Genomic DNA, 26,831 nt, shown 5'->3' on the forward strand with positions numbered 1-26,831 from the left:
ACCTCTTTCTAATGAGATCCAGTGAAAGAAGTGCAATGCAGAGACACCTCTTTCAGCTTACAGACTCTTTTATAATTGAAGCTCAAGAATCAAAAGATTTTCTGCCCTTTAAAGTCCACTGGAAATAGAGGCTGCAGGGCTGATATTGTAATATGTCTTTTTTCTGATTTTGTAAGGTCATCAGGATTATAATCATAAAACTGTTAAAGTGCCGTTTTATCTGTGTAGATACACCTATAGGCATTTTTGAGGATGATAAACATGATGTGTAGTAATGTTGATTTGTTTTTCTTAATAGGTTATGTAGGCAAAAACATAATATGTAACTTAGTCTCCCCAATTTTTGAGACATGTTTTTTCCTCACAGTAAGGCAAAAATTGCCCAACGTTCATTATAAAATAAAAAAAAAAGGATCCATGAGATCACCCTTATCTGTTGATAAACACTCAAATGAATTACCCACCTTATTATGTATCAACTTTTACCAGTCTGTGAAATTTATTTCTGATAGTGAGAAACCTACTTCATGATACAACTCTGTATACACAGGAACACAATTTCTCAATGCAGTCAATGCATACAGAGTCATCTTATCAAGTAAACAAAGCAGAAATTACTGTATCCAGAGTTTTGCTTTCCACAGAAGTAGGTCTCTCATTTAAAAGCATTTCTGACACTCTAGTCTTAAGTGAGGTTTTATCAAAAAAAAGTAAAAAGCTAAAGGTGGCGCACAGGTGCACTTCTTGTTTTAAATAGTGAATCTAATGAATATAGGAAAGGAATCACACAAGTCATAAAATATGGTCTTCAGTTCTGTACCTGGAACACAGAGCACCCACCTGTCCAGACAGAAGCATCTCTTAAAGTATTGTAATCACGGATATATTTGTAATACCACAAATGTCAGTCCCCTCCTCTCTGTAGTGTGCCCAAGCGTGTAGAGCTTAAATCAAGTTCCTTTGTCATGCTGCTTCCCAAACCATCCCCAAGCTAAAATCCTGTTAGGACTGTTCTCACAGCTTAATAGGACAGAGTACTGATGCTTAGAAGTACCCCACAAATTGAATTTTATAGCATAGACATCGCAATTGAGGTTGGAGGGGGCTGATGTTGCCTTAAATAGGTCCAAGATTCATTCTGGTAACTGGGATGAATTTTTTGGGGGGTTGTTGGGTTTGGGAGATTTTTTTTGGACAAGTCTCCCAGAAAGAATAAAGCAGGACTAATGAACTGTATCAGCACGGAAGAATGCTTCAGTCTGTTGTTTCCCAGTTGTAAAATACAAATCAACCAGGTTTCCATCTTCCCTGATTTTATCCCAGGTATTTCAGGGGTTAGCAACTGCGTTTTATGATGTCTGTTACAGGTCCACCCTCACATTAACTGTAAGCAGCTACCTCAAAATACTTTGTGTCAGATAACAGCCTTTCTCCCTTTTCTAAAACAATCAAATTGAACCAAGGTGGAAAGATGTGTTTGGATAAAACTTTGACGTGGTTGCTTCAAATGGACCTTGATGTTCTGCACAAGTTGAATTGTCAACTGGTTTTGATTGCTTTTCATAAAGACTGGAGTTTATTAGTTTTGTAGCTGAATACACAAACAGCAGAAGCTTATTTGAGGACTCTTAGTTAATTGTAAATTAGGGCAATGAATTCCAAAGCTCTGAGTCACAACCTATGTTGTTAGGGCAGTAAAACTGGATTCTTGATAGTAATGGCATAAAATTAAAATATAGTAGAAAATTACTGGGAAGAAATTTCTTTATTGAGAATAGCTTGAAAAGCTAATTAAATAATAAATTAGTTTATTGCTAACTAAAACCATAATAACTTGGTAAAAGGGAAATTATTAAAATTCCAGTTTTAATTGTCAGAAACTGTAATTCCTCAATTAAAAAGAGGCTCAACTAACTAAAAAGACGCTTCTCCTTTCAATTTTTTTTGCAGTCTTAAAAGTGTAAAAGTGACTTAAAACTGGCTTTGGTCATGAAGCAAATTTTTTAAAATTATTTTTCTGCATTGATAGTGTGAATGAGAAATGCTTTTCATCCTTTATACTTTCTGTACAAAAAATAATTGCACAATTAATTTTTTAAGTGTAATTCTCATTGCTGTTTCATGGGTGACAGTATGTAAGAGTCCCACCAAGGACCTTTAGGGACCTCAATTAAACAATAATTGGTACATGCTGTGCAAATTGTAGTTTTAATAGGTGAGTGAATTATTAAGGTGTACATCCACTGCTGCATCACTGGAGTGAAATACTGAAAGCAGAGCTGCTATTTTGAAAAGTCTGGAACCATCCTTCCTGAGCTGAAAGATCAAGCTCTCCTACTAAAGGCTCCACTTTACAGACTGAAAGCCCCTTTCAGGCGGGAGGCAGGTAAATGATGCGAGTGAGCTTCCTGGCTGCTCCTTGCCTATTTTCTGAGTGTTTTGCTTTCTTTTCTCCGCGACCTTCAGAGCGGACGCGTTTCCTTCTGCTGTGCTTCCTGTGCATTGTCTGTCTGGGAGCAGTGGCAGGAACAGAGCGTTTGAGTAACGGTGTACTGGTTTGGCAAATAAATGCCTCGGAAAAGAAGTGCTTCAGAAAGTGGGCATGGAGTGATTGTCTCTCATCTAAACGTTGATGTGGGCTGAGAGGGTATCAAAGCCTGCTCTTACAAAAGGGTTTGCCTCACTGACGTGTCCAGGCTCCTTACAGTTAAGGGTTGCGTGGCACTGTTTGTAAGACAAAGAATGCGTAATCCTTCTTTCCTGGCCGTATTTCATCTGATCTGCTCTCTTTCCACTCATTCTTGCAAATACAGCCTCTCGTCTTCATTTGATGTAAGGGTGTGTTCAGATTCGGTTCCACTCTTAATGCATTATGCTTCTTGGCTGTGCAGGGTTAGCGGAGGGAAGGGCTGTTTTCCAGGAGACTGTTTTACCAGAGGACAGAGAGGCCTTTGTGATTAATGGTATATCAGAGCTGCGTTGGATGTGCTGTGCTGGCGTGCAGCAATGTGCATGGGTAGCAAACGTGTGTTTTCTTCCATTCTGAAAATGAACTGGAATATAGTCTCGGTCTTGTTAATAATCTCAGCCTAGTTGTTGGTGGTTTGGTGTTGGTGGTTTTTTTCCTGAGAAACTGAGCATCCAGCAGAGCCAGTGTGTTCTCTCTCTGGTCTGCCGCCCCCTTTTTATAACACCTGGGAGTGAAATCCCTTGGCATGCTGGTAAAGGCTGAGACACTGAGCAAACACGTGGAGCATCTGTTGATTCATAATCACTCTTCTGTGTTTAAGTTATTCAAAGGGGTCTCGAAGCCTTAGGCTGCAATGGCATGCAATAAATGGGATAATAATGGCACATGGTTCCACTTGGCACTAATTATACATAATGAAATGGAACATTGGAGTCAGTGACTAAACCTTCTCCTACACTTCTGACTTCAGGAATTTACAACTTTTGCAGGGGAAACTGTGTTGTTTAGGTGTTAATTATTGTTATTTTTGCTTCCTCTGTAGTTGTGTTAACTTTTAAAAGCAAGAGTATGTTAAATGCAGCTGAAAATATAATGAATGTATACGTTATATAGAGGTTTTATTTTTCTAGCTTTTTACATTATTTTACTTAAAAATTAATATTCCAAACCAGCTTTTAAAATTGGTTAGCTTGAGGGACTGCATAATTTGGGCAAGGAGAGCCCAGTTCTTAGTTCTGCCCCTGTGCAGAGCTGCTCCTGGTGTCTGGGTGGGCTCAAGATCCCATCTCTCTCTCTGCCTGGAGGCGCCAATTTCCAGGCACAAGCCAGCCAAGCTCCCTTGCTGACTCAGCTGCACACTTTTGTGTGCTGTCTTAGAGAAATTGTTATCTTCACTTTAATTTGGTCACTGGATTTGAAAAAATCATCTGAAAATACTGTGATCATACATAGCCATTTAGGGGTAGGTGTGAGCAGTCCAAAGGCTTGTCAGTACCATCTTATTACCACTGTTCCAGATTCATGTGATGCATGCATGCTTGAGTTGTTTGATTTTCACCTAGTTCTCTAAGATTAAAAAAAAAAAAAAAAAACAAAAACCCAACAACAAAAAAGCCAAAAAGAAGAAGATACTATTCAGCAACAGAAGGTACTAATAGCTTTTGTCTTCTCTTGGTCCAAAGGAGGCCTTTTGGCTTATACGTCTGTGTCTCCCCCGTGTGTCCATAATCTGTTTTAATAATTCTTCTGTCTTTTGTTTTGTTCACAGCCTACATGCTGACACACTACCAGTTTTGTTTCCAAAAGAGGAGTTCACAGAACTTCACAGTGCCTGATCCAACTAGCCGCTTTGATGTTCCTCACTGGACCATGTAGGTAAAATTAAAAAAAACATATATTTTCACATTATATCTTTCCAAGTATTCAGCATATTGGGAAACAGCTGATTTTTGACAATAGTGCTCTTTGCAAAGCCAGGGTCTTCTGGAATTTATGGACTAAAAAATCATTTGTTAATGGCCCTCTACCTTTGTGATGTGTTTTATCATCAACAGACACACAACTGTAGACTGTCACATGTCACAATGTGTTTCGTCTCTTTGCCACATCTACTTTAAGTTGTTGTGGGTGCTGGGAACACCGTGATGCCTGTCATTCCTGTAGGCATACCTGAGCTAACTTTAATAGCAGGTGGAGTGGTGCAAATTTCAGCTTAGGCACAAAACCCAGCAGAGAAATTGAATAAATTCTCAAGCCGTTGGCAAACCTTGAGCTTCTTATTACAACTGCACAGCTGGCAGAATAAGAGCTAGCCAGGGTAAGAGCTAGGCTGAAAGGGTTTACATGAATGAACCTCTATGCTTGTATAAGAAGAGGAGAGCAGTATCATGGTATTGGTAATCAGGAGAAGGATGCCTTCAGGTTATTTCTATTGATCGTCTTGAGCTGCTGCACAAACCTTCAGGTTTTCTATGAGTTTCAGACAAAGTAAAAAATGTAGCTGATATTCCACCTCCAGGATTTCCCTGCAGAATAATTCATCTTGCTATAGTAGAGGTGAGAATCCAACAAGTTAAATTCAATTTCTTGAAAAGTATTTTTTCCGTTCGGGTTTTGATATAGTAGCCGGGTTCAGTTCCCTCTGTGAGAGTAAACCTAAGCAAAGAGCTAAATTGTTCTGATTAAATTGCCAGCATTCATTATCACTTGACTGCTTTCTCCCTTGTATGTTATGCTGTTTTATGTCTCAGTTGCAGTGGCGTTTAAAATAATTTACATGAATCAGTAGGCTGCAGTGTTTATGTCTATGTTGTAGCTGGTATTTCTTTTACTTTTCTTACACATTTTTGTAAGATTTCCTCCTTGGTTTGCATTTCTAATTTTGTGGAAATGAACTGCAAACATGGATACGTAGCAGTGGTTTAGGTGTCCTGTATTTACACATGCTGGCATACTCTCCTTACACAGAAAACAGCTCTCCTCACATACTTGCTTTTGGGAATGTGGCTCTGGCAGTTTATTGTGATTGTTTCTGGAGTGTCTTGAGGTTTCAGTCACTCAGTTCTGCCTGGAGAACGCTTCTAACCAAGTCATCTCAGGGAAGTATTTTCATAGCATACTGGCTGAATCTTTATGGCTTCAATACTAACAACAGGTGCCTCAAATGAATCCTGAAACGATGCTTACCCCTGCTTTCATACCCTGAAATTAGGACATGGTATCTTGCACACTGTTACATAGCTGACCGTATTCAGTTACAGTTGGTTTTCCCTTTCATATTGAGTTGACCATATTCCAGCTTTACTCAGATGTATTTTCAGGTGTTTTGTGTAAGGTGAAAGGTTGTGGTATTGGGTTGTTTGGTTTGGGTTTTTTCTTGCAGATGACAGATATTCTACGGATGAAATATTGAAAACACACATATTTCCTGGTTTAGTAGTTAAATTTAAATTACCACAATTCGTAAGTGGGTTGCCAGCTCTAGATTGGAGAAGAGATATGTATTCTCTGTTGTATCCAAAATCTTCCCCAGCTGTAACTGATGGGCAGAAAAGCAATCTCAAAAGACATTTATTGTTCTGCAGAGGATATCGAGTCTGAGGAGAATGCCTTTTCTGTAGGTATCCATGGCACAACTCTTCTTTGGCAGGAAATTTTTTAATTGGCGCCAAATTTCAGAGTACCACAAATGAACTGGAATTGAACTGTATTCAGTTTTAGCCTAAAGGAAAGTAACAAAGAAAATATCTGAATTCATATAATTAACTTCTGCAAATTTTGTTACAGTACACATCTGTCTCCCTGTATAAACACATATTATTTGTCACTTAGATTCTGATGTGACAGTGGTGAAATAGTGAGCAAAAAATAAAGGGTTAAAGCATCAAACCATATAATGCATCTACAAGAAATATAGTAACAAAGTTTTCAGAAAAACAGAAAATAATATCTTTTTTCCCCTGATATTAAATTAACAATAACAAAGCCATTCATGCAAATAAATCTATTGGATTGCTTTAGATTTGCGCTACACTGTCATGCTACCTCTTAAGGGATTATATGTATAAAGAAATAATAAAACAATGTGCTTTACTACCCAGAAGTGCACAGTGCATTAAACAGAATTTGTCGGTTCATCTGAACACATTACATTAGCCAAGAGGAACAGCATCATTTTGCTTAGCAAAGGTACATTAGCTCAGCTGTTTAGGCTGTCAGAATCTTAAAATCTTTCTTGAAATGCAAGGGTAATGGTCACTATGACATGCATTTGCCATTTAACACAAGTAATGCTTGTGCTTTAGTAGCTTTTAGCAAAGTATAGATGTCTGCAAAGGTTGTAGTACAGGTCGGGTCTCTAATACAAAGTGCAAATTCCAACACAATTGGTGTAACTTTCAAGTGTGAACTAGATAATGTCTGGTCTAAGAAGAGCCAGAGGAAATGTCTTTTCTTGGAAGATTTGTACAGCAGTATATTCATGTTGATTATTTAAGAAAATATTAATGTGTTAAAATTCATTCATATTTGTTTCATATAGTTATAATGTGGTTCAAAATACTTTTTCTGCATTTAAATATCTACCTGAAATTTTGTGATATTGATAAAATCTACTAACTCAATCAGAAGTTTAACTCCAGAGCACTGATGTTCGTTTTATAGAGCAGTGACACAGAAATATTTGCTTCTATACATTATCCCTTAAAAAATGATTCAAGCTCTTAACCTAAATCTAACGAGAACTTGAATTTTTATTCATTTATCTATTTATTTATTTATGAATATTGGTAGTAGATTGGAGCAGAAGAGTAGCTTTGACAAAAAGAATAACCAATTCAAAGCGTATGTAATTTGTGACAACAGCTGTCATGAGCTCATGCAATAAGCAGTTGCACAGTCACTCCAGTCTTACAGTGCTTACTTGCTTAATCCCTTTGAAGTGACTTGGTTTGACATTATTTCAGGAGAAGCATCACAGCTCAGACCATTGTATATCTACGGATGGCGTTGAGTTAATGATTCATCCATGAGGATAGGGTACTATTATGCTTTAAAAAGATAATCAATGGCCAAAATTAATTTTCTAGAGACAATGCCCTCTTTGTCTCTAGTTATTTAACTGAGTCAGGAGAGCATGTAGACTGGGGTTCAATTTATTCATTCATATTTGCTTATGTATTCATAAATAGATCATCTTAATTACTTGAAGGAAAAAAGGTGACACAAACTGGTCATTTGTAATTTGCATCCTGAAAGAAAGTGTACTTTTTGTACTAGAATTAATTTTTTTAAGGGTTTGTGATTTAAATGAAAGGTGGAAATCCTTATGTATTTAAATTTAAGTATACAAAATAGAATTACTCTCATCTGAAACTTCCTCTAGGGTATAGTGTAAACAATTCTTCTTACGTGCATTTAAAAGTCAAGTGGCGTGATTATGGCTGAGTTCCATTCCCTCTGAAAAAACAGAACTGTTATCACCAAAGATCTTTCAATACCTTTTTTTGGAGGGAAGACTACTAGGTTTTGGAATTACAAATTTCTATTTTCTCTGGCATTTAAAAAAAATCTTGGGTTTTCTTGTCACATACTTCACCAGACTGATCATGTTTAACTTGTGAGGACTGACTAGTTTGCAGCAGTAGGTGGTACGTGAGATGCAGACCTCAGGAAGAGCATGATTTCCATAACCGCTTCAAAGGAAATACATTATAAATAAAATACATTTCTCTGGGGGCTTACAAAACCATTCTGTTTATAATCTAAATTACATTAAGCTAAATAAAATAGTACAGTAAAACCCTCAAGGGAAAAATACTTCATTTAACTTTGAACATTACATTACTTCCATTAATTGGAAGTATTTTACTCTCTCTAATATTTATTTTTCATTGAATATATATAATTAAAAGTATTGTCATTATAACAGGAGTCATTCTTTCCCATTTTGTTTTCCAAACCCTTCTGTTCAGTAGATTACTATAGTTTTATTTGCCTACCTTCCTTCATTTCTCACTGCTTTATTCCTGGTGACTAACCCTCTGAGCATCAGTGTATGACAGAAGATTACTGTCACTGTGTTGCTCATGCTCAACTTAATCAAACTCATACTGGAACTGAGATTCTCAAGCAGTCTGAAATTTGAGGCTTTCTTCTGTTGGAGTATTTCAGAGTCTCCTTGTCCAAACCGTGCACCTTGCTTCTTCCAGGGTAACGCTTGAGCAGGGGCTGCAACACAAGCAAAATAGTCCATCAGTCTCCCTGCTTTAGAAATATAACTCGGGAGACAGAGAGGAGATGCTGTACATACATACATACATACATGCGTGTATATTTTGTGTATCTACAGATTTGAGATCATACATATTTGTGCATGTGTTTGCGTGTGATTTGCTGGTATACATATGGTTTCCTTTCTTTTCTTGCTGTAAATTTATGCCTGTTCAGTTTCATATGGGAACCTGATAGGATATTCCACTTTAAGTCATATGAAGATAATATGACTTCCAGGAGAAGGTGACTAGGAAAATATTGGAAAACCTCAGTGAACTATTAATTATAAGACTGATTTATTCCACCTTCCTTTTTCACCCTGTGACAAGAGACCATACAGGCTGAACTAAATCAAGTTATCATTCTTAACAGCATGGAAGGCAGTAAATCTGTAGTGCTGAGCTCCTCTAATATTGACATCTTTGCAGTATGGGTATCTGTAGAAATAGTCTAAGCACATACAAGCTAAGAGAAGCTGAAAGAGGTTATGTAATAGAAGCAGGACAGTCCCATATGCAATACTTATTCTCACTTTAGAGTCACCTTTAAACCAGACACTACCTTCAAGTTGATCACAATTTAAGGTCTAAAACAAGCTTTGTGCTTCATATAAATTAATTTCAAGTGATTAAAAGTATTTTTACAGCTAAATATTAACAATATTGAAATATATATAGATATTTAAAAAAAAACATACATTCTCCCCTAATTTAGAATGTTTGCTTTTTTTTTTTAAAGAGCACTTTCAAAAGGCAATAGTAATTAAAATTAACACTGGATTGAATAGAATCCTGAGAGTTTCATGTCAGACTGAGTAAACCTTGAGGGGGGAGAAAGGTAGTACAAAATATCAAAGCTTACACATATTTTCTGTTGACTCAGAACCTGAAAGTTTTATGACAACAGTAAGACTTAGTCACAAAAGTCTAAAGAAATTATTTCTTCAGTATATTTTCTAAGATTTTCATTAAGGCTTAAAAAAGTTGACAGTTTCATTATATATCCTTAGGAAAGAATTCTTTTCTCTTTCTGCTTTATAAGATACTTCTTTTTTTTCTTCAGTATTATTTGTCTGCATTTTAAAACTAGATTTTGTTCCTACTATAAACAGTCACCATGTGATTAAATAATAGCGGTAATGAACTCTGTAATGAAATACCAAATTTACTGTACTGTGGCACGTAGGAATTGATCTGAGTTTTTCTGTATTCTTTTTAACTGTTGCCAAATTGGGGGTACTGATGGATGAAAAACTGGACACGAGCCAGCACTGTATGCTCACAGCCCAGAAAACTAGTCGTATCCTGGGCTGCATCAAAAGAAGCGTGTCCACCAGGGCAAGGAAGGTGATTCTGCCCCTCTGCTCTGCTCTCATGAGACCACACCTGGAGTACCGTGTCCAGCTCTGGAGCCTTCAGCACAGGAAAGACATGGACCTGTTGGAGCAGGTCCAGAGGAGGGCCACAAAAATGATCAGAGGGATGGAGCTCCTATGAGGACAGGCTGAGAGAGTTGGGGTTGTTCAGCTTGGAGAAGAGAAGGCTTCAGAGACACCTTTCTGCACCTTTTCAATACTTAAAAGGGGCTTGTAAGAAAGATGGGTACACACTTTTTAGTAGGGCTTGTAGCAATAGGACAAGGGGTAATGGTTTTAATGGTTGCTCTGAGCAACCTGATCTAGTTGAAGATGTCCCTGCTCATTGCAGGGGTCTTCCACTAGGTGATCTTTAAATTTAAATGTCCCTTCCAACCCAAACTATTCTATGATTCTATGAAATTTATTGAAAAAATAGTTTTCATTATGTAATTAAATTACACCATGATTAATTCATTTTTTCCCCCTTTCTTGGCTCCTATCCTTTTCCACCAACTTTAAATTTAAAAGAGAACAATTTTATGATTTTAATAATGTATAAGCATATACTGCCACATATTTTGTTTAGCTCTCTGGCTGGGATGGTTAGTGGTAGGCTGAATAAAAAGGTAGTTCCTCATTAAAAATCTGAAAGTGTTATGTAATGGAAGTTCATCTTTCTGTAGGCAAATGTATACTTGTATTGCCAACTAAAACTCAACATGCTAAGGTAGTTCAGGTCCTACTCTTAGAGCTAACTGCTTGATCATAACAATGAAACAAAAGCCCATAGAATCATAGAATTGTTTAGGTTGGAAAACACCTTTAAGATCATAGAGTCCAACTGTTAAACTAGCACTGCAAAGTCCACCAATAAACCATGTCCCGAAGTGCCACATCTACACATCTTTTAAATAGCTCCAGGGATGGTGACTCAACCGCTTCCCTGGGCAGCCTGTTCCAATGTTTGATAACCCTTTCAGTGCAAAAATTTTTCCTAATATCCAGTCTAAACCTCCCCTGGCCCAACTTGAGGCCGTTTTCTCTTGTCCTATCACTTGTTACTTGGGAGAAGTGACTGACCCCCACCTTGCTACAACCTGCTTTCAGGTAGTTGTAGGGCATGATAAGGTCTCCCCTGAACCTCCTTTTCTCCAGGCTAAACAACCCCAGTTCCCTCAGCCGCTCCTCATAAGGCTTGTGCTCTAGACCCTTCACCAGCTTTGTTTCCCTTCTTTGGACATGCTCCAGCACCTCAATGTATTTCTTGTAGTGAGGGGCTCAAAACTGAACACATTATTCAAGGTGCAGCCTCATCAATGTTGAGTACAGGGGGACAATCATTTCCTTAGTCCTAATGGCCACATTATTTCTGATACAAGCCAGGATACTCTTGGCCTTCTTATCCACCTATGCACACTGCCAACTCATGTTCATAGAATGGTTTAGATTGGAAAGCACATTAAAGATCATTTAGTTCCACCCCCAGGTTGCTCAAAGCCCCATCCAGCCTGGTCTTGAATACCTACAGGGATGGGGCCTCCATAAGTGCTCTGGGCAATCTGTTCCAGTGCCTCACCACTATCAGAGAGAAAAATTTCTTCCTCATATCTAATCTAACTCTACCCTCTTCTTGTTTAAAACCATTCCTCCTCACTCTATCACTACAGGATACAGTTGGCTTTCTGGGCTGCAAGGGCACATTGCCAGCTCCTGTTGAGCTTCTCATGCACCAACAGCCCCAAGTCTTTTTCCTTAGGGCTACTCTCAATCCATTTTCTGCCCATCCTGTATTTGTGCTTGGGATTGCCTCAACACACATGTAGGGCCAGGACACTTGGCCTTGTTGAACTTCATGAGGTTGGCACAGGCCCACCTCTCAAGCCTGTCCAGGTCCTTCTGGATGGAATCCCTCCCCTCCAGCGTGTCAACTGCACCACACAGCTTGGTGTCATCAGCAAACTTGCTGGGTGTTCACTGAATCCCACTGTCCATGTTGCCAACAAAGATGTTGAATGGCACCGGTTCCATTATCAACCCCTGAGGTATGCTACTCGCCACTGGTTTCCACTTGGACATCAAGCTGTTGACTGCAACACTTTGAGTGAGACTATCCAGCCAGTTCCTTACCCACCGAGTGGTCCATCTGTTGAATCCATGTCTTTCTATTTTAGAGACCAGGATGTCATGCAGAACAGTATCAAACTCTTTACACAATTCCAGGTAGATGACCTCTGTTCCTCTTCCCTTATCCACCAACGCTGTAACTCCATCATAGGCAACCAAATTTGTCAGGCATGACTTGCCCTTGGTGAAGCCATGTTGGTTGTCACTGATCGCTTTATTTTGCATGTCCCTTAGTGTAGTTTCCAGGAGGATCTGCTCCATGATCTTGCTAGGCACAGAGGTGAGACTAACCGGCCTTTAGTTCCCTGTGTCTTCCTTTTTTCCCTTTTTAAAAATGGGAGTTATATTTCCCCTTTTCCAGTCAGTGGGAACTTCACCACACTGCCATGACTTCTCAAATATGATGAAAAGCAGCTTAGCAGCTTAATCCGGCAGTTCCCTCAGGACTCATGGATGGATTTCATCACGTCCTATGGACTTGGGTACCTTCAGTTTCCATAGATAGTCTCGTACTTGATCTTCACCTACAGTGGATGGTTCTTCATTCTCCCAGTCACTGCCTTTGCCTTCTGTAACTTGGGCGGTGTGGTTAGAGCCCGTGCCAGTGAAGACCGAGACAAAAAAGTCATTGAGTACCTCAGCCTTATCCATATCCCAGGTGACCAGGTCTCCTTTTTCCTTCCGGAGAAGGCCCACATCTCCCCTAGTCTTCCTTTTATCACTGACATAGTTACAGAAGTTTCTCTTGTCGCCCTTGATGTCCCTGGCCAGATTTAATTCTATCTGGGCTTTAGCTTGCCCAACCTGGTCCCTGGCTGCTTGGACAGTTTCTTTGTATTCCTCCCAGGCTACCTGTCCTTGCTTCCACCCTCTGTAGGCCTCCTTTTTGCTTTTGAGTGTGTCCTGGAGCTCCTTGCTCATCCACGCAGGCCTTCTGGCTTTTTTGCGTGTCGTCGTCTTTGTTGGGATACGTCACTGCTGAGCTTGGAGGAGGTGATCATTGAATACTAACCAGCTTCCTTGGGCCCTTCTCCCCTCCAGTGTTTTATCCCACAGGACCCTACCAAGCAGATCCCTGAAGAGGCCAGAGTCTGTTGTCCTGAATTCCAGGGTAGTAATTCCAGGGTAGTAAGCTTGTGGCGCACCTTATATCCTTGAATACTAACCAGCTTTCTTGGGCCCCTCTCCCCTCCAGTGCTTTATCCCATGGGACCTTACCAAGCAGATCCCTCAAGAGGCTAAAGCCTGCTCTCCTGAAGTCCAAGAGAATAAGCTTGCTGCACACCCTTCTTGCTGCCCGAAAGATCTTGAACTCCACCATTTTGTGATCCCTGCAGCCAAGGCTACCCTTGAGCTTGACATTCCCCACTAGCCCCTCCTTGTTGGTAAGGACAAGGTCCATCATAGTTCCTTTCCTTGTTGGCTCCTCTACTACTTGAAGAACAAAGTTGTCATCAATGCATTCCAAGAACTTCCTGGATTGCTTGTGCCCTGCTGTGTTTTCCCTCCAACAGATATTGGGGTGGCTGAAGTCTCCCATGAAGACCAGGGCCTGTGAACACTAGGCGGGTCCTATCTATTTATAAAGCACCTCATCTGCTCCATCATCCTGGTGAGGTGGCCTATAGTAGACCCTCACTGTAACATCACCTGTCCCTGCCCCCCCTTTAATCCTGACCCATAAGCTCTTGGTTGGATCTTCATCCATCCCCAGGTGGAGCTCCATGCACTCCAGCTGGTCATTGCCATAGAGGGCAACATGCCCTCCTCATTCCCCCTTGCCTGTCCTTCCTGAAAAGCAGGCTGTCAACAAGCCCCCCCAAGTCTTTTTCCACTTTCCAGCCACTCTTCCCCAAGCGTGTAGCGTTGTACGGGGTTGTTGTGACCCAAGGGCAGGACCCGGCACTTGGCCTTGTTGAATCTCATACAATTGACTTCTGCTTATCGATCCAGTCTGTCTAGACCCCTCTGGAGAGCTTTCCTACACTCAAGCAGATCAACCATCCCACCCAACTCGGTGTCATATACAAACTTACTGAGAGTGCACTTGATCCCCTCATCCAGATCATTGATAAAGATATTAAAGAGAACTTGCCCTATTACTAAGCCCTGGGGAGCACCACATGTGACCTTATGGAAATTCAGATTGGTAACAAACACTGGGGAGATGGGGTGGGAAGACAGCAGTCCCGCCGCCTCCTTCCCTGGCTCTCACTGCAGCTGTGTCTCCCTTGCATTGCTTGCTGCTCTCCAGAGCCACGGTACATGATGTGATGGTCACGTGCTCCTTGTAACCCCTCATGTGCAAGGACTTAAAGAGGACCTTTTAGTCATTATCATAGTGATATAATTTTAACATTATCCTGAAATGTCTATATGTAGTTGTCGTAGAGGTGCGTTGCTAAAGCTGTGAGGTAACTGGAGTTTCCTTTAACAAGGATCTAAAAGACTTTATAATTAGTCTGTCTTCTGATTTTGCAAATTTGTCCATTTGAATAGTTGTGCATTTTATCATGCACTTTGTTTTCATACGCGTGCGACTGCCACCCAACCATGCTCTGAATGACAGCAAAGCACTAGATTCATGGGTTTTATTCTGAGTACAAGTCACAGGAGAACATAGTTGCAAGTCTACCAAATCTGTTGTTTCAGTGTAATTTATAAGTAAAATCACGTTTTAAATGGACAGTTAACGTGGAAAGGAGAATCTTTTAATTCCAAAATGTCCTACCATTTCATTACAAAATATTTTCAAACTTCTGTCCATATGATAACACCTTGCCTGGTCTGTTTATCAAGTTATATTGCTCTGAATGACAATCTCATCTCAAATTTGTGCCTTTCATATTGTCTCTCACGATGCTATATCACTGACTTGAAATATCCCCTCAAAATCATACTCTTTTTTTACTGTTATTTTGAACACTTTGATGAGTGACTAAATATAAAAGATTGCAGTATTAAGGTCAGGTATACTTTAGGATGTGTTAAGTTAGTTAAACATATACAAATGTTTTTAACACACGTAGAAAACATAAAACATACTACATTTATATAAATGTTAGCCATCTCTTTCTTGTTTTCTTATTTAGCCTATGAGTTTTCTGGGGAATGTATTGTGTCTGATGTGTTGGAGGCTGCTATCAAAATACAAATAAAAGATATCATAGTGAAGGTGTCAGTCCAGCTGCAGTTAGTAATCAATGTTACTTTGATGCAGAGAACGTAGAAGGAAAGGAAATGGTCCAAACAAAGAAGCTGCATTTCCACTTTTTCCCTGGGGTTTTTCAACCTTTTTCTATTTTAGACATCAGAAGAATACGTTATTATACAACTGAGCTTTATATTCAGTTCTTGGGCACAGCGTATCATTTGTGCATGAAAGCTAGAGGGGTTCACAGTCAGCTCTAGGAAGATGGTCACTGCCGATTTGCCTGGTGCTGGGTGAATTACAAACCTTATGCTTTCAGGCCAGTGCATATCTTCTGAAAAATGCCTGCGTTTTATTGGGATGCTATTGCAGAGCTGATCCTACCAAGTAGTGTGCCAAGGGCTGGTTCCTTAAGGTATAGCAACTCTTAACGTCAGCCTCTGTATTGATTTAAATCTAACTTAATACTGTAGTTTGCATGTGAAAAAACGATACTCAACGTTGAAAGCATTTTAAAATCTCTGTTTGCTCAGTGAGGATTTTGAATAGGTGACTTTGACTGAAGCTCATTGTTTCAGAACAAATTAAGCAGGTCCTAACTTAAACTTGCAGCATGCACTAACACAGTTTGCATGAGAGAAGAGTTAAAATCACATTCACTGCAACCTGTAATTACTTTGTGAGTTCATAAAACTTATCCTACTGATTAACAGAAAATAAGAAATTTGTAGTGTTACATTTTTCTATGGAAGACGTTCCATCCCTGATGTTAATTTATACTAACATGTTGACTGTGTTGACAGACTGACACTAAGGAATGGAGCTTATGGATTGTGTCCTAGGTGTAAAATGAATGATTCACTATGATTCTTAACTTTCGAACTTTTCTCAAAATGAATTAATTTAAGGCTTCATTTAATTAATTAAAAGCATTGTTGTTGTTGCTTTGATGCTTGTCTTAAAGTGAAGTGAAAAGTATTTTCAACAGCAGCACAACATATTTGCAGTGTCAAACTGCAGCCCAAGGGATGCCCAAGACAAGGTATTGCAGCGGCCTGGGAAAGATGGATAGACAAGTTGTACACCCAAGAGCAGAGCTTTCTGTGGCATGGGGACAAGGACTCAGAGTCAGTAACCCAGATGCCCTCTGCTTCTCTTTGTAACCAGGAGTTACAAAAGGCCCAAGCATTTTCAAGATTTGTTTCAGTCTGTCTTTGTGCTCACATTTTAGCATCTGCCTCATAGATTTTTCCACTGCTCTGTGACTTCTATGGTGTCTAATGACCAGGGTCTCAAATGCCTGTGTGTAATCATTGGCCATTTCCTACGTAATGGCTAGGTGACAGAGCTGCAGGTAACACAGCTTGCAAGACAGGACTTTTCAGCCTGGTTTCTGATTTTCAGATGAGATCTAGGCACCAGTCCTGTACCACTTCATCTAAGGTTATTGCAGCCCTGGCTGACTATGCAAAGGGGTTTGAACAGCTGGAGGCTCAAGTGGGCTGAAAAACACGTTCTGGGCTGCTCATCAGCTGGAATTTACCAGCTTGAATGACTTGTAAAAGAAAACTTGAGAAGCAACGTTTTGACACACAATTTGTCAGTGACATTCGTATTAAATGGATGTGATGGCTGTCTTCAAAAGTACTGAGCCAGTTCTTCAGGCTGTGTTACTCTGAATAATTTTTAAAAGTGTATCTTCCCTTCTGAGACACTGGTGGACATTGCATGGTTAATAAGAACTAGGTGTACTTAAAGGTCCCTGAGGAAAGAAAAAATAGGGGTTTCATGTCAGTCTTCTTTTCTTTTATGTGGAACATCAAGTTGAAGATTGACTGCAATATACTGTATAGTTTTATTTCCCCCTCCATGGAAAATAAGTTGCTTTGCACACCAAAGTATTACCTACTGCATCTTGGGGAGAGGATTTGGACTCCTAAGTTTCTGGTCTTTTGTTTGCCCAAGCCAGTGTTTCTTTAATGAGCTGTATTTTTACTTTCTTCAGACTGCATCCATTCCTAAAGATGCCTCTTACTCTAAATAGCAGCTAGGGTTGACTAATTATTATTATCCGTTATCTTTATGCATCTTTCTTTTTGGGACTGTTTGGATTATATGCCTAAAACACAGGATAAGAAAGATTTAAAGTACAGACAAATCCATTTTCTTATTACTCTTCTTTTTAATTGGAGAAAACTAGAAACCTAAAGACTACCAATCCATACATCCCTTTTTCTCCTAGACGACATATTTTGCATTAATAGGGGTTCTGTTAGCACTTCTCTGGTTATCTGCAATTGCTGAAGAAGCCTTTGGGACAAACTGTACCAAGTAGCTACCAAAAATATATAGGGCTGTGTAATGTATTAGATGTCATTAAATCCTTAAATTAGTTCCCTAGTGCACACATGTACAATCATTGCTACTTGTAATATGTATCAACAGTTTTAGCTCTAAAAATTTAAGCTGAAGCTCTGTAGTAGCCACTGTCATTAATTTGCTCAGACTGTTTCTCAGTACATACAGGGATTTGTTGGAGAACATCTATAATTAGTGGGATATTTGCTGAGGTTTCCTCCTCTTTTTAAAGATAGTTTTAAATTTTATTTCAGTGGTTTAAATGAGTCTGATTAGCTTTTGGCAATTTAAAGAAATGAAAAGAGCAAATCTTGAACTGTGAAGAAATGCCTGTATTCTTCTGGGCTCTGATTTCTGTTAACGCTGCCTGTGGAGTAGAACAATTCTACAGAGGAGTGTCTATCACGTATACTAAAATAGAGAATCAAGGAAATAAAGCTCAAAACCTTCAAGACAAGAAGGTAGGGAGCTGTCTGGAAAAGAGAAATATCTTTCAAAAAATTATTTCAAGTTGCTAGGATTTAGATGGGGGAAGAGAGAAAAGATGTTATATTAAACAACACTTAGAGGAGATAAGACTTCATCTTTTAAAAGTCCCGTGGAGGACCCCTATATGCTAAGCTATACAGAATTTAATCTACCTCTGAAAGATGAAAGGATGAGGTGAGCCTGCCAGAATTTAAGCTTCTGCTTCCAGGGAGTCTCGTTTTTTCTACTTTAGTGATTAGATCTCAAAGATACTTTCTCTGGCCAGAAATCCCTCTAAATCATTGCTATAAAGAATTGTATACAAACTGACTCTGTCTCCATGAGGTAGTGAGGAGCCTCTATTATTTCAGTGCAGGGACCAAGAGGGCTGTGAGTTGGGTACTTGAGAAAAACACAGACTATTCTTGGTTGGTTTCTTCTTTCAGTCTTTTTTCATTCAGGATACTTGTGGCTATAAGTAATAATACAGCTTTGATTTTCCAGTTCAGCTTCTGGTGGAAAGATCCCAAAATATAGGGATCTATATTTCTTACATATCACATTTAGAAAGTTCCCTGCAGATTAAGCCAAAGGGCTTTCTTTCCTTATCTATGTATTTATGTATGTATGCATTTGTTTGTTTTATTTGTTACATTTGCCCTCATGACTACAGGTCAGTGGAATTCTGTTGTTCTGCTTCTGTGAGGCTTAAATAAGTATATGATAATGGAAATATAGAAAAACAAGTGACTGCTCTTGGTCTCCTATTAACTTAATAGTTAAAAAAGGCTGGACTTTGTATTCTGAGTTTTTTTTTATAAAAGCTTTATGGTTTTTTTTTTTAAATATAATAGTATTTCATACAGTTAATATGAATGAAAACTTTTTTCTTGAAATGTATGATGAAACATAATAGCATATATTTTCATTTTGGTGACAGTCTATACATTCTCTATCATCACTAACTGACTTTTTAAGTTAAACATGATCAGATATATCAAATGGTTTTGCATCATTTTTTTATTTTACAATTTTAGTTATTTTTTCATTCACTGAATTTTTCATATAGCATAATATAATTAAACTAAATAGTGACTTGTTGCATTTAGGAATTAGTTGTTTCTGTGAGCTATCTAGTTACATCAATTTTCAGAAGAATATCAAAGATTTTCCCACATAAAAGCAGATAGAATAAGTGAGACCCCAATGTTTTGGTTTCTATACTGCTTCCTTTCCAGCTCTTTTCAGTGGTCTGGCTATTAGTGAACTATGCATGCAGATTGTTACGTTTTCAACCTTAACATGATTGTTGCTGTAGATGGAAAGCACATGCCAAGTAATAGCCAGATCTTTCTTTACCTTTAATTAAAAAATGTAAAAATGTATGTAAGAAAAGAAAGGAAAGTACAGATTGATTAATGTCTTGGTTTTCAAGGCAGATGTAATAGCACCATCTTCATGAAAATTGTGTGAAGCAATAATTAGATTGTGGGTTTCTGGAAGTGCCTAAAGGAGGTTAAACTCTCAACAAGATTCTTTTTTATTATTTTCTTAGAATAAAAGAACCTATTTCTGAGAGTTTTGTGACCCAGAATACCAAACTTACTAGATGTTGGTAATGGCTGTAACATCAATTGTAAGTGAGGTCTGGGTGAGGGAGGACATGACTTCTGAGCTTTGTGCCAGTGAGAGAGACGTGAACTCAGGATTTTTCTGCCCCATTTACAGCGAGCTGAGTAGCAGCAGCAACAGTGTTGTACTGGGAAAAGTTGTGCATTCCTTCATTTCTCACCTTTGTGCAGATGTATGAAAAGCAGGTGGTCGGGATAGTCCGTCTTATCTATTTTTCATCAGAAAGAAACAAGCACAATCAGCCCTTTTATGTGTGCAAACACATCTCAGAAAAACAGGGGCATCTGGCCGACAGTGCCCGAATGGGCTTATACGTGTGTTTCACAAATGTAATAGAGCAAGGAAGCAGAACATTTATATGATAGTGTAAATCTCAAAATAGTACAGGTGACTTTTATCTGCAACATCTGATAATGACTGGATAGAAAGCATGAATAAAATGTGGGAGACTGCCAGCTCAGATCGGATCTCAGTAGGCAAGGACTTGAAAGCAGTGCTGTCTGAAGGCAAGCACGGCTCTCTCTTATCCACAGGTGCAGACGCCTGTATCAAGGTGTCTGTTGCTACGCTTAGCCCTCCACAGAGGTATATGACAAGTGGGCAGGAGTGGATATGGTCTAAGCTTCGATACGATTTTAAAGGAGTTTAACTAATTGTCACAGATCAGTATTTGCAAGGAACAAATTCTACAAAATCAACATGATGGACATGTGATCTGTTCAAAGCTTGACTTCTTAGAGCAGACTGCATTAGAGCAAGCTAGCAGGTAATACAAGGGATAAGGTTGCTGTAGCACAAATGTTGCATGACATGAAACTACAGCTGTCTAACGTCAATATGATTTCGTTATTCCATTTTAATAGTTGAAAACTAAATTCTGGTACAATGTTCTTCAAAAGCCACTAGAAAAAAAATTAGTAACAATAGTATGCTCACAGTCCTTCCTGATCTCTACAGTCAGGATTAGTCATTCTAAATGTATGATTTATTTATTTTTTAATAAACTATTTCCTGTTACAAGGGCTGAAATTGGAAAGCAGTAGAACATATGTTGAAACTCTTAATCAAGGGTTGTTTAGAAACTTCTAAATTTGGATCATAATGCACACTCTTATGTAGTAAGCAATAGTGTTTGCAAACACAAAGCACTTCTGACTTTACAGTGGATATGTTGATAGCTTGCTAGATGCTGTTCTCCACTTTTAACACTGTTCTTCCCATAGCGATATTATATTGTCTTTTGGATATGAATTGATTGCGTATGCAAGAGGTATCACCTATGCAAAGAAACATATCCAGTATTTTGTTCTGTTGTGGAAGGGGTTCCCTGAAGCATTCACACTGCTAAGGAAGGATAAAAAGTGTTAAGGCGAGGCTGTGCTTGTTTTTTGATTCTGTGGGAATTCATTCCTTGTGTTCTGGCTAATTTCTAGGAAAACTTTCTTTACTTCCCATGTAATCAGTATCCCAGTAGAAATTTCTATTATGCCAAAGAAGTCAAGTCGTATGTTTGTAAAAAGACCAAGTCCCTAGAGGACAACTTGAAATATTATTCCCAGATGGATCAGCCTGAACAATGCATTGCCCAAATGTAATCGTGTTTAGGGACCTGCCCATTAAGCGATACTGCCACTAGTCTTTATGACTTGTTTGTTATACAGCTGAAAATATCATGCAGTATTCTTTTCTATTCACTATTGAATGCCATGTAACGCTGAAGTCCTCTCTTTTGTTCTGCATGAAGTTTCCTCTGTAAATTGCTTTATTTCAAAAACAAAGCTTCCGCCATCCTGTCTGTCCCTTACTAGTCAGTCCAAACAGGGGCAAGTTAAGGGAATTTGTCACAGTGGAAGCGCTTCAGGCAACTGGTGAGCAAATAGATTAACTCTCACTGAGCTCAGTTGCTGCTCATGAGCATGCAGGAGGGAGATATTAGAATGAATGAGAAAATTGCTTGGGTTTCACACATTGAGAGACACCAGAAGCCTCCATCCTACTTAGGACTACTTGTTTGTCTAGGAAATATCTCTGATATACTACAAGTGCTGCTGCCACTCACTCAGCCATTAGGAAGCCTTCTGCCACTAGATTTTAACCTTAGATGAGGTGGAAAAGAAATATAATAGTTGTAAAAACAGAATTAACCAAGGGATAAAGGAATATTTTACGTTTGTATCGTTTCTGTTTCTTGCCGTTTCTGTTGGAGCAAGGTCACCTTTTAAATAGGCAAAATACTAACTCTGTCTTCCCATCCCTTGAAAATGAAACAATATCTAAAAAGTACTTTCATTAAAGGTGATATCATAGTAGTTGTATCTTGTGAATCTGCAGAACACATTTATTCAGTCTGCAGGCCAAAAGACCATTGCTATGTCTTAGTCCACTTACTTAGAGGATTCAAGTAGTCAAAATAAGCTCCTTCCATCTTCCATACTTTCATCTTCTGTGCTCACCTGTAGTTGAGGCCCTTTGAACTTACTGTCAATCCATTATTATTCGTTGCCTACTTATGAGGTCTTCAATTATACCTATGCTTTTCACAGGTGCTACCAAAGAAATCTTAATATAATGTGTTTTAGAGCTAGCTGAGGCTACATACCTTCAAATGCTAGGAATCTTTTATGAAAGTTCAGAACCTTTTTCAGCCTAAATATGTATACAGATTTGTATTTTTTAATTAAAGGAGGAAATAAATCTGAACAATTTTGATTCTATGTAGGCAGTGTAGCAAAGAAGATAACTAGTGAGTCGATGGCAGTGTTGTCTGTAGAAAAAATAGGAACAACCTGGTTTCAATTAAATTTTCTTGGGGGAAGTGGGAGGAGGGAGAGAGAACACAGATTCGGAAACCACCAACAGGAGGAAGAAAAAGTTGTCCCAACTCAGAAAAAAACAGTTACTTAAGGCACTCACACTGGGGTGGTTTAGTCTGGAGAAGAGAAGGCTTCAGGGAGAGCTTATTGTGATGTTTCAGTACTTGAAGGGAGTTTATAGGAAAGATGGAGAGAGAATTTTCACCAGGGCCTATAGCAATAGGACAAGGGCTAAAGATTTTAAGTGAAAAGAGAGTAGATTTAGGTTAGAGATAAGGAAGAAATTCTTTACTATAAGGGATGGTGAAAAACTGGAACAGGATTCACAGAGAAACTGTGGATGGCCCATCCTTGGAAGTGTCCAAGGTCAGATTGGATGGGGCTTTGAGCAACCTGATCAAGTGAAAGATGTGCCTGCCCATGACAAGGGGGTTGGACTATATCACCTGTAAAGGTCCCTTCCAACCAAAACTGTACTGTGATTCTATGACTCATCCTATGATTCTATGCTTCATCCTGTGATTCTATGTAGGAGACGATCTTTGCTTTAAACCAGTCGAGTGGAGGGTTTGAATCGATGTCTCTGTATTCTCATGTAAAAGCTCCAGACCTTGTGTTAGTAGATATTCTGGTACATATAAGTCTGTGTATCCTATTTGTACCTTTAAAAAATTGAATTCCACTTCTCTCCTAACGAAGAACTGAAAAATGCAACCATGATAACTCAAATGTCTTTGGGTGTGTGAGGACATTTTCCAATATGATCTACTTGGGTATGTATTTTTGGTTTTGCTGTGATTTGGGCTGGATTGGCCACTCAGGCGGAATGACCATGCTCTCCCCTGCCTCTCTTCAGAGACGGGCAGAAGAGAGAGAGAGACTTTTGAGTTTAGAAGAAACTAAGCTACTTTAATGAAATATTAATGATATTCATAATAAATGAAATAATGAAGTGTATAGACAACCATATCAAGCTCCCAGGATGACAGTCACATCACCACCTGGCACTGGAGAAGTCTGAGACTGAACTCAGTGATGGATGTGAGCTGGATTCTGGATCTGGATTTAGGATCGGGATCAAAGGCAGACAAACAGACAGAGTCCTCCTCAGACGTTGGCCATTGAAGAAAGAATGCTGACCCTTTGATCCCTCAGCCTTTATACTGAGCATGAGGCAGACAGGATGGAATACCCTGTTGGTCAGTTTTGAGTCTCCTATCCTGTCCACTCCTCCCCACAGGTGGGACCCATCTACGCTTTTCCGCTTCTGACCCTCCAACAGGGCAAATAACAAAGTTACCTGCCTTTGGGTGTTATAGCAATAAGTATAAGCAAGAACCTCTCTGCATACTATGCCCGGGCATCAGCTATAAACATAGGTCTTATCACTCTGAACAGTTCACTTATCACAGTGAACAGTTTCTGCACAGTATGCTGTTAATTTCAGTAGTGAGAAGAGGCCTAGCTAAAAAGTAAAGTTAATGAACAAAATTTGTCCTGTTTTACCTCAAACCAGGACAGTTTTCAAAAGTGGTCTCAGCACAGGAAAGAACATTTCACTTTCTGAACTCTCAGAAAACTCCAGAGAACGTTGAGTCATATACTACTACATTTGCTTGTATTACCATAATTCTGGTTAAGAAATGTGTTCTTGGATCTGTGTAATGATTTTTACTTGCATCCCGTTTTATCTTTTGAGCGAATCACTATAATCACCAGTCTGCTTTACCCCAGTCTAAGGTAATTTCATAGACCCTTTGTGAGGGCTTAATATGAAGCTATATCCCCTGTTGCTTGGCTGCAAGGATGCTGCACTTATGTAATAGGGAAAACCTCCTAATCTGCAAAAGTTTTAAGACCAAGCCCTTCTGTTTCTCCAGAAATGTTCAGAAATGGGCTCAAGATAAAGTTTTAAATCTGTATTGTTATGCCCTTTTAAAGGACATCTTTTCCTGTTACACTAGGGAAAAACACTGGCTGCATTTCAAAGTTGAAAACATATGTTAGCATTTCTTAGCTTTTCTATTCCTGATCCTACTTTTCTCTTTCATCATTTTAATGTAGATATGCTAAATGGATTAACATGTCCTCACTACAAATCAAAACCTTCGCAAAGGGGAGCCCATATCTGTGGGCTTCTGTGAGGAATCTTGATATCCTGCTGCAGCTCATGTTTTCAGCCTTATTTTCCATCTCTTCAGCTTGGTCAGCCACAGAGAAGACTGGGAAATATAGTTAACACAGTCATTTCTATCTTATTTCCAAGTCACCACCTGCTTTGTTTTTTTTAATCTTATATACAGTAACCTATCCTGACTTGGATACTCTGTGTAAGACAAGGACAAAAATTTGTAAAAATAGCAGATAGGTTTAAAAAAAAAAAGGTGAGCAAGAGGAAATTTTGCTTTATTTTTTTTGCCTTTGGTAGAGATAGCTGTAATTTTTAAAATATCATTTTCTTAATGTCCTAATCCCTGGGACTGTGAAGAAGTTTGCCTCTGACCCTCGTTCTTTGAGATTTTTTTTTTTTTTAAATATAAGTAGAGCTATTTGAACGATGTTGTCAGATTCTATCTTTCTAGGAGATATTCCAGGAACAAGAGGACAGTTCCCAAAAGAGCATATCTCTATTTAACCAGAGTTAAGGCTAGTTACACTAGTGATTAGATTAGCCTATCACACACACTTTTATGTCCAGATTAATTTCCTGCATGATTTTCATCTGGTTTAGATAACAGTTAAATGATATTTGTAGACCTTCTGATCCATGACTATAATACATTATGCCAGCACCTAATCAAAGTAGCTGAGCCAAGGACTGATCCAATGACAGGCTGACTTTGGAAGAGTAGAGAAGAAAGTGGAGTACTGTCTTGATTTTCCCCCTGCTAAGCAGAAACAGGTGCTGCAATAGTCGAAGATCCGATACTCTGGGCAGCATAACCTCTTCCAGATTTTGAACGCATTGTGAAAACTCAGTCATAAATTCTAGGTTTGATACATATTTTACTCCAGACCAAGCCAGAACCCCCAGAGAGAGTTGGATTCCTCCTCGTACCTGGTTCCCACTATATCTGTCTGTCCATTTTTGCCTCCTCTTAGCAATGTACATTTCCATTTCTTCTTGGCCCACATGAACATGATTGGCTTGGGTTCTCCTTGCTGTCACTGACCTCTTCAGGAATTAGCTGCTTTAATATTTTTGAGGATCTGTGCTGAAATATGTGAAGTGAGGAAAACTGTAGTGGGAACCAGCTCTCTACGTGGGTGGGGCAACTAGGACAGTTAGGGTAAATACATGAATCTAAATAAGTAATTTAAAACAGCAGTAATTTATGTTATCAGAAAAAAAATAATCTACTTCTCTGTCATATCCTTTTGATTTCTTGGATTATTTCTTTGTTTTGCTGCCAGTCACAGTTTGATGTTGTTTGTCTATATGCCTGTATTCCACTGCTTTTGTTATAATTTACTCATGAGTCAAATTAGCAGTAATAGCCATTAATGGGAAAGAATGGAAAGAAAGAACTTAATATGAGACAGCATAGTCACCTGTAGGTAGCAGGAGTAGTTTTATTATATATGCTGAATTCCAAGACAAAGCTCTGTTTCTACCGCTTCTGGGTGGGATTTCAGATCAAAACATAATTGCTTTGGTTATGTCCATTGTGAGATTTTTGGAGTAATTGTATCTTATCTGTGAAACTCAAAACATGTCTAAGATCTAGACTCTACCAAACCACAGAAGAAACTAAATGACACCTTGCTGCAAACTGAAATAGCTATAGTTTACACGTATCTAGTATTTTTCATCGAAGTAAAAAATGTCCAACTTGATGCCTACTAGTCTAATACAATGCAGTGTATTTTGTGTTCCTGTTGAATAGTTCTGTCATGCAGGTGACTCCTCAGTTTCCTGCAGTAAAGTTGTATTGCTGTTGAATTATTATTAATTATTCATGCAAAAAATGTTTATAAATTTTCTGTGTGGTTTCTTTTTGCCTAAAATCCACAATAAGCTACATAAAAATTAGAATAGCCTTCCATAAAATTCCATAAGAGTAAACTATGAATTTCTATCTGTAAAGAAATTGGCAAAACTAGTGAAAGGCTGCTGTTGTCATTTTACTGCAGTTGTGTCTCTGAATAATTTTTTGACATATCTTTCATGGATTCAAGGGAAAG

At 38.8% G+C, this 26,831-nt stretch overlaps 1 protein-coding gene across 1 annotated transcript in view; it reads left to right on the forward strand.

The window, feature by feature from the left end:
• The window catches only part of CHRM3 (cholinergic receptor, muscarinic 3), a 201,759-nt gene that overhangs the window by 61,443 nt on the left and 113,485 nt on the right, over window positions 1-26,831 (forward strand). The window contains exon 2 of the mRNA XM_009893632.1: window positions 4,239-4,341. Within this exon, the coding sequence (XP_009891934.1) occupies window positions 4,244-4,341 (98 nt within the window). The 5' untranslated portion in view covers window positions 4,239-4,243. The remainder of the gene's footprint in view (window positions 1-4,238; window positions 4,342-26,831) is intronic.

Source organism: Charadrius vociferus, unplaced genomic scaffold, assembly GCF_000708025.1.
Source record: "Charadrius vociferus isolate BGI_N301 unplaced genomic scaffold, ASM70802v2 scaffold309, whole genome shotgun sequence".
NCBI classification, from domain to species: domain Eukaryota; kingdom Metazoa; phylum Chordata; class Aves; order Charadriiformes; family Charadriidae; genus Charadrius; species Charadrius vociferus.